We start from the raw sequence: 13388 nt of genomic DNA, 5'->3' as shown, positions 1-13388 counted from the left end.
TTCCAAATCTACCTGAAAAAATATACATATTTGCAGATGACACTGTTATTCTATAGTTAGTGTGCTCTTAAAATAACACACATGTTATATGAAAATGCCAATACTTGCCTAGTTATATGGTTAAATCATGGTATGATAATAATTTCCTTAGTATAAATTAATTTATAATTCATAATTTAATATATTATACGCTAATTTAAATTTAAATTTAAATGAATCTAATTATATAATATATATTTTAAATTTAATAAAAACACAATTATATATTATGTTGATAATTCTGATAAAGTTCATATATATGTACTCATTCTTGTAATTGTATAACCAAAACCTAAAACTGTGACTGTATTCAATACTAAATCCATAAGTAGATCATGTTAAATATATACTTGGGTTTATAGTTATTGATAAAGGACTTAAATGGGATCTACACATATACAATGAATTATCATCATTGATACTGAGGAAGCTACATTACAAATTTAAAATATAATATATTTTAATATTTTAACTGTAAATGTTTATGTTGTAAATGTCAATTTAATGAGAACTATTTATTTCGTTATAATTCAATCAATCTCCTCCTATGGAATTTTTATATTGCCATATTGGTGGCACTTATGAAAAGCTCTGATTACCACTTTAAATAATCTATTGAGATTAATCCTTGACAAGCCAAGGTTATACCCTTCGAAACTTTTATTTTATGAATTTAATAAGTACCCAAAGTTTCTAATCTATATTACAAAAATATTTTATTACTTATCTATAAATATAAACATATATTATATTATTATGCAAATCTGAATCCAGATATAATACATTTTATTTTAATTTTGGGATTTCTGGTAGATGGCATACGACGTCGTACCTAGTATGTACATCACTACTAACATTTTTAGGCATTTTTAAAATCATAGAATGGAATACTGTTTTAAAATATTTGGTATATCATGTTTTCAAAATGGCTTAATTATATTTGGGAATACATATTTGTAAATTAAACATTTTCAAAACATTAAATGAAATACTGTTTTTACATATTTGGTATATCATGTTTTCAAAATGCATTCAATATATTTGGGGGTACATATTTGCAAATAAAACATTTTCAAAACATTGAATGGAACACTATTTTAAAACATTTGGTGTATCATGTTTTCAAAATGCGTTCATCATATTTGGGTAAAAATATTTGTAGATTAAATATTTACAAAATATTGATACAATATTTTAAAACAAATATTGGCTGTAAAACCTTTTTCAAATATTTTGGAAATCTATATATTTTCAAATTGCTATGTGGGTAATAGGTTTCATTGTATACGAAAAACGATTCTGAACGGAGATGATTTGTCAGTCTAGGATAATATATTATATTTAAATATTGTTATTATTATATTTTAACGAGTGAATTTTGATTTCGTGAAAATTTAAACACTCGTAAAATTTTTTTAATTGAATAATCATCAATTTTTTTTATAATTATTCTAAGCTAAACTTATAGACAACCTAGTATTAAATTTTCAATTCTTATCTTTTAATAAAAAATTGTTTATACATTTTTAACTACAGAACGGATAGTTCTTTATATATTGCCCATTTTAATTAATATTATTTTTATAGATTTGGTATTCCATCAGAAAAACAAAAGACAGACTTTGTAAGATCGATTGTTGAAATGATAACTGATGATTTGCAACCACTATCGTTTGTTGAAAATAGTGGATTTCAAAACGTTATTCGATTGCTTGATTCGAGGTACTTAGTAACCAAGTCGCCGAACACTAATAAGAAGCATCTTACCTGAACTATACTCTACTACCAAAAATAAACTACAAGATATTTTGAACAAATCAAGCTATATTTCCATTACTTCGGATATTTGGACATCATTAAATACAGATTCGTTTATGACTATTACTGTCCACACGTTTGATAGTGCTTTCGTTCTTAAAACATTTGTATTATGCACTTTAAAATTGGAAAATAGTCATACAGGGGAATATCTTAGTCAAACGTTGGAAAATATATTTAATGAATGGGGAATTAGACACAAAATTGTAGCAATTGTAACAGATTCGGGGGCTAATATTAAATCTGCCGTAAACAAATTACGAATACCACACATACCATATTAAATTTAATTGTTACCCAAGCTTTAGTATTTATAAGTCCATATGGTGACAATACTGACAATAATACTTTAGAACCTAATGAATGTCAAAATCTAAATGATTTATTAAAGAAGTGTCGTTCCATTGTGACATATTTTAAAAGAAGTGAAGTTGCAAATAGAAAATTAGCCGAAAAATTAACACAGTTAGGAGCTTTAAAATTAAAACTTAAACAAGACGTGTCAACTAGATGGAACAGTAGCCTATTGATGTTGGAAAGACTGGTCGAATTAAAAGAACCATTGACCTATGCTATGCTTTCCTTAAAGGATGGACCTGTAATGTTAAATGCGCAAGAATGGGAAGTAATAGAAGATGTTATCCCCATATTAAAACCATTTGAAGTAATGACTACTGAGTTATCAGGAGAGAACTATCCGACATTGGCAATGGTTATTCCATTAGTAAGAGGTAAGTAAGAAATTCAAAAAAATTAAATAAATAATAAATAATTAAAGAAATATTTTTAGGTTTACACATTTCTCTAGTATCAAAACAAATGAGAACATACTTAGGTCAGCTACTCAAGCAAAAATTGTTGGGAAATTTAAACAGTCATTTTAAACTCATTGAAGAGCAAAATCCTAAACCTGAGTTTTCAAGAGCGACTCTACTTGACCCTCGTTTTAAAAAATTGGCATTTCAGCATACAATTAATGCTGAAAACGTAGAAAAGAGTATTACAGATGAACTATCTTTACTTATCAGTGAAAATTTGAATGGTAAGGAATTAATAATATTAATACATTTTTTTTACATAAAAAATTTTGATTAATTATAAAAATAAATGTTTTTTAACATTACAGAAAAAAATTCTAATATTTCTGAAACCCCTGAAATTCAAACCATCTCTAATAATGAAGCCGTCGATTTATGGAGTTTCTTGGATGATAAACTGAATACAGAACGAACTCAAGTTACATCAGTAAGCACTGCGGATAACATTTTAAAACAATATTTCAGTCTACCACACTCCAATAGGAAATCAAAGCCAATCGATTTTTGGATCAAACACAAAATACTATTGGGCGAATTATTCAACTTAGCATTGAAGTATTTAGTGATCCCTGCTACCTCAGTACCTTCAGAGAGAATTTTTTCAAAAGCAGGTGAAATCATGTCAGCAAAAAGAAATAGAACACATCCAAAAAATTTAGATATGTTAATATTTTTAAACAAAAATTTAAAACAGTTGTAAATTTGTATTTATTTTTCCTAGTAATGTTTATGTTTCTTGTTATATTATTATTATTTTTGTTATATTGTTGAATACTTTAGTAACTCATGCTAGTTTGCAATCAGTTGAATAATAAAAAAAAGTCGAATTGAATAACGATAATAAGTTAAATAATAAAAATCGAATAATAATAATTAGTCGAATAATAATAATCAGTCGAATAATAAAAATAAGTCGAATAATAATAATCAGTCGAATAATAAAAATAAGTCGAATAGTAAAAATAAGTCGAATAATAATAATCATTCGAATAATAAAAATAGGTCGAATAATAAAATAAGTCGAATAATAATAATCAGTCGAATAATAAAAATGTTCGAGTAACTAAATTAGTCATATGGTACTACCGACTAAGTCGGTAGTAATTAGTCACTTTTGCCCATCACTAGTCTAAGGTACAACAGGTTATACACAGATACAATAACATAATGGGTGATATATCTCTACTTAAATGGTGAAGTTTTGAAATGTATACCGTCAAACAGGCCAACTTGGGTCAGTTTTGAAATTCTATTGTAAATAACTTTAAGATTCTAGAATCTAAGAATCTAGAGGTATTTTCAATGTAACATTTTTTTTTAGTTAAGGTTTGATTTATTAATTTCTGTTGCATTTGAACCATACAAATTATTCCTTCTATGTTATTTTGTTTTTTTCTGCATGTCCCTGGTTGTACTGAATTTCAACAACATGGGACACTAATGTTTTTCTTATGAAAAACCTATTTTATAATTTATATATATATAATATATATATATAGGTATATTTTAAATTTTCAAATATTATTAATATTATAATATTAACATTAAAAAATAAATAAAAAATGTTGGTTGTCCAATTATATATGTAAATAATATTAAAATACCTGGGTTTGAATAACAGTGGCTCAAGTTGGACTAAATAAGTAAAACGTAATTTACAGAAATGTATGCAGGATTATAATTAATAATTTACAATATAGAGTAGTAAATTTAACAGATGTCGGAACATATTTTTTATTATCAATTTGTATGTAAAACGTCTAAATCAATGAGTATTAGTGTAAGTTTTCGGACCTTTTCAAAACGATAGACATTAAACACAAAACTAATTAATAAAAATGAATACTTATGTACAAAATTTGATGCTGCAACACTGCCAAAGTGATTTTTAATATTGTTAAAATTGTTAAGATTTTGAACAGAATTTTTGTACTACATTAATTAATTGATAAGATACCGTTATGGAGGTAAAACTAAAAGATAATATTTTTGGCCCGAGTTAAACACACGTCCCAAGTTGGCCCGTTTGACGGTAATATCTGATTCGGTATTGGTGATATTGAGGTTTAGAACATTGCAATAAAGTGGTCAAGAAGTTATTAAATCACACAACAGTTGAATGTAAAAATAAGTGGTAGAAAACTATGTGAACTTTATTGTTCTCTTTTAAAAAAAAAAAAAACCTAAAGCTGAGTAATAGAATTATTACATTTATTACTGATGTAGTATAGTAGTAGTGTAGATAAAGTAAAAACTATTTAGATTGTTCTGGCATTAAAATCTGTGTTTAAAATACTCATATAAATAAATAAATATATGAATAATAATAATAATAATAATAATAATAAATAATAAATAAATACATAAATTACCAGGTATTTGTTATTTGATGCATATTTATATAACATTATTACAGATATACAAAATGTTACTTATTACAAATCCAATGTTAATTGTATGATACATGTATGTAACAATAGTCGGTAGTTAAATACAAACAACACATTACATGTATATATAGTGTATAATGTATAGAATAAAATAAATACAAACTGAATACAAATAAATGTTACTTAGCATAGCATAGGATCTAAATTGTACAAAGATATAAATATTATTGATATTTTAGTAGTATATAGTAAATAAAGAAACAATTAATGAGTTGTCTTAACAGTACAAAGGTGTAAATTTAATTTATTACATGTTGAATTGTGTTTTAAAGTTATTCTTGTGGATATAATGTTTAAGAAAGATATTGGAATGACACTTTTTATAATATAAAACTGTATAACGAATATAAACGGGTGTGTAGCGTATATTTTTTATGTATAGAAAAAAAAATGAATACAAATTAAATTACTATATAAAAACAAATTGTTACAAATCATATTATATGGAATTGCTGTGGCAGTGTAAGTGTAAATAAATTAACAGGTATTTTGATTATTATTAGGATTATAATTACAAATCAAATGGCAATTTTGTAACATGGTATATAGCAATAACTGGTGGAATACAAGCAACACTACGTGTGTTGTATAGAATAATACATACAAAAATCTAGGCCCTAAGTATTCTAATTTTTTTATTTTTTCAAAAATTTTGACCAAACGTTTGACATTAGTTACGAATACACTGTTGAGTGTAATCGCATCCAGAGAAACCACGTGGAGGTTGTCAAACTTTCTATCCGCACAGAGTCACATAGCCCCAAGGGGGTCACAAAGACCCGGGGGGGGGGGGGCTCACAAAGATTCGGAGGAGGTCACATAGACCCCTTGGGGATAACATTTTTCCCTGGGTGAATATTGTATAATTACATTAATTATATAGCTACCTGTAATCGCATCAGAGAACTTCTGCATACACGATATTCTTGGTGACGAATCGACCATTTCCATCGCAGTACATGTCGACTTTAACTGATTGCGCGTCCCTCAATCTTGAAAACGCAACGTACAACTGTCCATGGCTGAAGACGGGTGACGGCAGGAGCAAACCGACTCGGTCGAACGTTTGACCCTGAGACTTGTTGATTGTCATGGCAAACGACAACCGTACCGGGAATTGAATCCGCTTCATTCGAAAAGGCAAATCGTCTTCCTCACCGGAAGTCATCGAAACAGCGGGTAAGATGATGTCCTCCTGCGCGTCGTCAGCGCCGGACAACCTCCTCGCCTTGAAGTTGTGTCTCCGCAGTTCGGTGACCACCAACCTCGTCCCGTTGCACAGTTGTCGCTTCGGATCAATGTTTCTCAGCAACATGACGATCGAACCGACCTTGAGCGTCAACTCGTGCGGCGGAAGCCCGTTCGGATGCAGAGCGTAGAGGAACTCTGTCTGGTAGTTTGCCGCTTCATCGGCGTCGTCGATCATCACTGTGTCTATGGCGTAGTACGTTCTTACGGTGCCCGTTACGCGTCGTAGCACTGTGGAATTAATTTGGTGGCATTCCTCGTTGCGGGGACACAGTGTATGATTCTCCGAGCGAACTCGTCGACGTTGGCCAACAACATTTGCTGCGGATAGACGAAATCGGTCAAATCCACAACGTCGCAAACCAGTTGCGGTAGGATGTTGATAGTGTCCGGAATACCGTCGACCGACGGCAGTTGTCCGTTGCCGAGCTGAAGTAGCCAAGCAGCGAAGTCGGCGTCGTTGTCAGCGCGCATGTTCCGCGTCAGCCGAAACTGTTCAAACTCTCTCCACAATGAGTGGCGTTTGATAGATGACATGACGATGGAGCTCCTGTTCCCCCGACGAACGACGGGCAATATCTGCCTGAAGTCGCCAGCTAACAGTATTGGTTTACCACCAAACGGTAGTGCCGATCCCATGATGTCCTTGAGCAAACGATCGACCACCGTGAATTGTAGGCCCGGGGACATGGGCGCTTCGTCCCAGACAATCAGCGAAGCCTCACGTATCCTTTGCGCCCGCAAAGACTGCATGATGATGCTCGAAGTAGATTGTTCGGTCAGTGTTCCCAATGGCAATCCGAAAGTCGGGCGCACCGTCATGCCGCCCTCCATGAGGGATGCGGCGATCCCAGTGTATGCCACGCTCAACACCGTTTGTTGTCTATTACGAAGCGACGATATTAGGCATCCGTATAGAGTCGTTTTTCCCGTGCCTCCTGGCCAGTCGACGTAGAACATTTTCTGGATGTTGCGGTTGTCGTCAACGGCCGCCATCACTCGATCGTACACCGTTCGCTGTTCGTCGTTCAAGTCCCGCAATCGTTGTTGCCAAGCAACAACCGCGTCTATTGCACCGAACATTTGGTCGTCTTGATCCGGTTCCAGTAGATCGTCGTCTGGATTGGGTAGACCGTAGTCGTTAAGTGATTTTCCGCGTGCACGAAGTAGGTCTCCGATTGCTTTGAGACATGCCGCCCTCGCGCGGCCGACGTTTTGGAAGCGCTGATTGAAGTCTTCCATCATTTTAATTTCGAACCGCCGGTACAGGTCCGTGGGGTCCGCGGGATGGCAAAACAATAGTATCGTGACGTATAGATAACGCTGTTGAGTGGCTGTGTCCAACGACGATGATTCTGTCAAGCACGCCCGCCACGCTTCGTCGTCTTCCAACAATCCCAACGCAACGGCTGCGGCCGCGTATGTGGCATGTACGACCCTGTTTACCGTCTTCAAGTCTCGGAAAGACCGCGGGCCTCTTCTGTTTAAGAGTAGCAGTCGTAGATGAAAACGGTCTCTATCTAGTGGGTTGACGACCTACATCCGAGCTAACGTCTCGCGAGGTGCCTGTTTACACCGCAGTCTCCACTCTTTTGACGATGCTTGCCAAGTGTAATGTATCGGTATCTCGTGGTACAGATACTGTCGGGCATCAACGTTTCCCTCGTTGAGCGCGAAGAACGCTGTGTTTTGTTTGAGGTAGAGCGTGGTTTTGTACCCCCTGTAGTTTTTGTCCACGCGCAAAGTACACGTAGTTTTCTAGGTGCACCGGATTTTTTCTTAAAATTTTCTCAATTCTTCCAAAATCTCTATCAGAATCCAAATATGAATGTCCCACTTCAGGAAACTTGTGATCAATTATTTTAAAGGCCAAATTTTGACCATTGGTAGAATTTACTGGTACAAATTGTAAGAAGTCTTCTTTCAATACATAATTGTTGATTTCATTTTTTTCAATATTTAAATTATTGTCTAAATAACGTACACACAATGACAGTTGTTCAACACGTTATACGTCAGTTGTCTCGTCGACTAATACAGAAAAACATTTTGCCTGATTAATTTTGTTAACCAACTGGTCTTGTATAATTTTTCCACATATATTTATAAAATTATTTTGAATCATAGGACTTATATACGAAGCATTTAACGCTTGATTCTCAATGTGATATGTTAGATTTTTATCTTCACACGAAATGCGCATTCTCAATAATGCTCGGAAGTTACCATCATTGTAAGTAGGTTCAGAATTGTCTAAAGAGAGAGGTCCGTAATCGCTAGTACCGCGTAAAGCTATTTCTTGACGCCCACAAATAATAATTGTTTGAATAATAGGAATTAATCTCTTTCTATTTTGATCAATTTGAATAGCACGCGCTGAATCTAATTTTTGAATAATATTTTGACAGTTTTTGGAATAAACAGCTACAAAATTATCTGCGCGCATGGCATTACATTTGTGAAATTCAGTTTTACTATGTTCATTAAATTTCTCAATCACTTTTTTCCAGTTATTAAAAGGTTTTACAACTAATGTATTAAGTTTCTGGTGACTGCCTTTGCCACCAAATTCGCGACCAAATATCGCACAATATTTACAAACTGCACCTTGTTCATCAATTCTCGAATAAACAACCCAAGGAAAACGCTTAATCCATCCTAATTGAAACTTTAAATTTTTTTTTAGATTTGTAGTATTGGAAATTCGTAATTTTCATCTGGTGACCAATGATCAGTTAATAATTTAAATTTTATTTCACCACATACATTTTTACAAAAACAGTAGCCAATATCGTTGTCTTCAACTATTTGCTCAGCGTCCGAATTTAATATATTATTTTCGGTTGTTTGCAAATATGTGGTTGAATGACTACATGATGGCTCTGGCGTGTCTATTTGTGGTAGAATAATAGGAACATTATCAGTCTAAAATAAAGTTTATGAATTAACATTTTGGTAATTAAATTATTAATATACATAACACATGAAATAATATAACGTACCTTTGGAAGTTTAGAAAAATAATTTGACAGTACATTTTTGTTTTCTCGTTTACTCATTGTGATGAATTTAGAAAACGATTCGACGTGTTTGTCACAAACTTGCAGACGACAAAATGGTATAATAAATAGTAATATAATTTATAATTTACACAGATCTAATATTGTTGTTGTTAATCGTCGCTGACCCCCGACCGGCATCGACAGCGGTCGTTGTCCATCAATAATAAACAATCTATTATTAGCATAGACGTCAGATTTCTATGGAATACGCGCGTTGGTATAGAAGTCTGTGATTATTATTATTAGACGCTATAACATTTTCATATGATATTATGATATAAAACTAAAAACAGTCAATGATTAATTGGAGCTTAAGTCATTTTTTACTGAAAATATTTTTATGTTGGTAATAAAAATAAATAATTATTTTAAACATTTGTAAAATATTGAAGAAATTTCGGGGGTGGGGGGGTCCAGACACCCTGGACCCCCCCCCAGATATGACCTTGGTTGTACTACATTTAAAACGACATGATTTTGTACATAGTAGGCCTAAATTAACTGATTTGGCTGGAACAATCACTCCTTTTTGTGACATATATTCTTTACCCCTAGATCTTAGTGCAGCTGCTTTATTTCTTTTCCACTGTTCTGTATTTCTTTTTTTTTTTCCTACTTTTCTTTTTTTTACAATTATTATTAAAAACTTCACTATTTTTTGAAAATATTTTATTTTTAAAGATTTGATCATTAGTATAATTATTTTAATATTTATAAGCAACAGATATTGTATTTTATTATTTTACCTATACTTTCATTCTGAGAATTATTATCAATACTATGCTGGTCAAGAGTTATTATTTCATATTGTGCAAATGGACCATCAGTATTTGGACTAGCAGCTAAATCAGTATCATTTAAAATTTCTGTAATAAATATTATACAATTTCATAAAATAAATTCTAAAATAATATGTATAGTTGTATTTCAATATTTGTAAAAAAAAAATAATACCTATAGGTAGTAGGTAGGTGTATACATATTATAATATATTATTATATTACACTAAGATATTAAAAAAAAAATATGTATGTAGGTATTAATATTCTTTATTTTTTCTTAATAAATTAAAATATTTTTACCTATGCTATTATTATTGTTTGTAATAACAACTTCATCTTCTTCAAAGCAACTTGCTACTAAATTAGTATAATCTAGTTCATCTGTAATAATATTATTAATTTAACATAAATTGGTGTATAATTTTCATACAATATTACATTTAAATATTAGGTTGTTAAACCTAATAATAATATATAATATTATATTTAAAAGTATAGGTTTTACCTAAATGATTAATTATTTCATTGATATCAAAATTTAATTTCCGTGCAGTAGAACAAGATTTATAAAAAATATCTGTACTAATATGAGAATTTGCTTCTGTCTGTGAGCTTTCAGGAATCAAAGTGATCTCATCTTCAATTATAATATTGGTATCATACCTATGTTCTGGGGTATCAGGTACCAAAATGTCATCTTTAAATTGTAAAAAAAATAATCTTTTAAAATAAAATAGTATTTTATAACAGTATTATTTATACCTAATCATAACATTTTACTTTTTACTATGCAATAAAATGTATAAGATTTAATATTTTATGTTTAAATACATACCACTTAAAATAGTATCTATATTTGGATTGTAGGATTCATCACTTGCATAGTCAATAGATGAACCTAAAGTTATATTTAACATAGTATTATAACGAATTGATGTATATGCTTGCCAAAATATAATATGTAATATTATTTCATGATAAATTATTACCGGAATCACTGAAACCATAGTCAGGCACATAAAATGTACATTTTCGTTTTCTGGTACTAATCTTACTGGTAGTGTGGTCAGCCAAATTATTATTAACAGCTCTATTTATTATTAATTTAGGACGAGACGAAATGTTTCAACACTTTAAAATTAAATCATATTATTATACAATAACAACTAACAATATAAACTTAACGTGAAGTTTAAGTTTTAAACAAATAAAATAAAATATTACAAATAATATTCTGTTTTAAAATACAAGCATGATAACATGATAACTGAAAAGAAAGATAATAAATTAAAAGCTAGAGTAAATCTAGATATTATCAATTATCATACTGATATCACAATAATATTATATTTTATTAAAACACTGTATCTAAGTATTCTGAGGACTAAAAAATTATAAATAAATTACCTAAAAATAAACTAATTTTAGTGCATAAAAGTGTTAAGTATCAATAACACAAAATATCTGGTAAAATATTTTGATGATATTTCATAAAATGGGTTAAAAGACATTAACACTTTTATTCATTTTACACAGTAATAAAAATGTTTAGATAACACCTTCATCAATTGTGAATCCACGTAAATAATGATCCAATTGATATAATATTTTGCTATAATGTGTAAAATAGTCAAACACTTTCATCCACAAAATAAAAACCACTTTTCGAAAAATGTCAATTAACACCTTTATCCACTCACCCCTTCAATTATATTCTGTGTACATAACTTAAGACATTAAGACTTAGTCTAATAAATGTTAAATGGCTTTCAAAAATCTAATTTATTTCTTTAATGTATTACAAATGTTAATAATATGATGTAATTAATTTCTTAATAATATACTGTTAGTGTTAAGTTATTGTAGTGTGAACAGAGAAATGCTTGTCAAATGAAACAAATGAATAACATATATATGAAATTTCTAATATACAAAATACCGGTTTTAATAATTTATATTATGCTGAACGGCTTTCCTAAAATGTCTTTACTATTGAAATGAGATAGAGATGATTGAGTATTATATGTAATTTTGCGCATTGAAATAATGAAAAATAATTTTAAATGAATACAGTTATTGGTTGAAGAGTAAATATTATTATATGAATGATGATTGTGATATACAGTTGTCAACTGGCCATGCTGATACTACTGTAGTGACTATCAAATAATAGAAATCATGCACTATGTGGGCAGTTGTTTTAAGCTAATACTCTAAACAATTTTTTTTAAACATAATATCAAGTTATATCCAACAACTCTAAATTAATGAACACCAGTAGTTTATACTCTCCTGTTCTATGCTGTGTTTGTGTACAATAATTGAAGTTTACATAAGTTGCAAGTACAATGTACGTTAGGTTAGGAAGTCACAGTGAGGCCAGGACACCAAAAAACTTTACAAATGCAATAGTTGAAAGAATAAAATGTGTTAACTTATAGAAAAATGAATTTTGATAACATACCTGTCTATTTCATTTCCGTTCCATACTTCCATGGTCGCAGCATCGTGCCCTTTATATACGTATTTATACAAATACTGAACACTCTTCACAGAAGAGCATACCTCTACGTTAATGTGTGCATCATATTTTGCTAACAGGTACGGATTGTAAGGCACGACAAACTCGTTGCTGACCTCTTGATTTCTGACCCTGGTCACAGGTCCGTTGTTTGGCCGGCGGTACTTCGGGTAACCACCGTCAGAAATGTATACAGTCTCTTCGCTGAATTCTTTTGGAAACTTTTTCGAACAACTGTTGTCCACCATACATGGGCTGTTTGGGTTTAGCGTGCCACACGGCCCGTGGACCATGTGTCTCGTCACACAATCGAATAGACGCGGATCAATCACCGGGTCTGGTAAAAAGGCGCACACTACATTGTCAACATCGTCAGCGGTTAGCAACTTGCTACCCTCACTCAGAATGATCAGTATGTGGGCGTGCGGCAGTCCTCGTTTCTGAAACTCGACAGTATAAACATATGCATCGACATTACCAAATATATTGTTCACCGTTATGTCGCGCATCAGCTGCTTGAGTTTCGCGTTGAACACTCTGGACACCAGGTCCGGTCTGTCGCTTGCCGTGGCCCATCTCGGTAGGTTCTGTGTGATCTCCGGCCAGGTAGGATTACACGTAAACGTAATAAAAAGATTAGGCTTTCCACA

At 31.5% G+C, this 13388-nt stretch overlaps 2 protein-coding genes and 1 pseudogene across 2 annotated transcripts; 1 reads left to right on the top strand and 2 right to left on the bottom strand.

The window, feature by feature from the left end:
* Positions 1–2431: 2431 nt before the first annotated feature.
* On the top strand, positions 2432–5136 carry LOC132932939 (E3 SUMO-protein ligase ZBED1-like). The gene is made up of 4 exons (XM_060999282.1): positions 2432–2588; positions 2648–2899; positions 2984–3102; positions 5092–5136. Exons 1-4 carry the CDS (start codon positions 2432–2434, stop codon positions 5134–5136), a joined length of 573 nt encoding a protein of 190 aa, XP_060855265.1.
* An 887-nt stretch (positions 5137–6023) lies between these two features.
* LOC132932938 (ATP-dependent DNA helicase PIF1-like) lies at positions 6024–6847 on the bottom strand (annotated as a pseudogene).
* Positions 6848–11284: 4437 nt separating this feature from the next.
* LOC132934332 (uncharacterized) lies at positions 11285–13031 on the bottom strand. The gene is made up of 2 exons (XM_061000630.1): positions 12682–13031; positions 11285–11348 (listed from the first exon to the last, which is right to left on the bottom strand). Exons 1-2 carry the CDS (start codon positions 13029–13031, stop codon positions 11318–11320), a joined length of 381 nt encoding a protein of 126 aa, XP_060856613.1. The 3' UTR covers positions 11285–11317.
* Between the last annotated feature and the right edge of the window lie 357 nt (positions 13032–13388).

Source organism: Metopolophium dirhodum, chromosome 1 (genome assembly GCF_019925205.1).
Source record: "Metopolophium dirhodum isolate CAU chromosome 1, ASM1992520v1, whole genome shotgun sequence".
Taxonomy (NCBI): domain Eukaryota; kingdom Metazoa; phylum Arthropoda; class Insecta; order Hemiptera; family Aphididae; genus Metopolophium; species Metopolophium dirhodum.
Note: the sequence above shows the minus strand (reverse complement) of the source record. Positions and strands in the feature narration are given on the sequence as shown.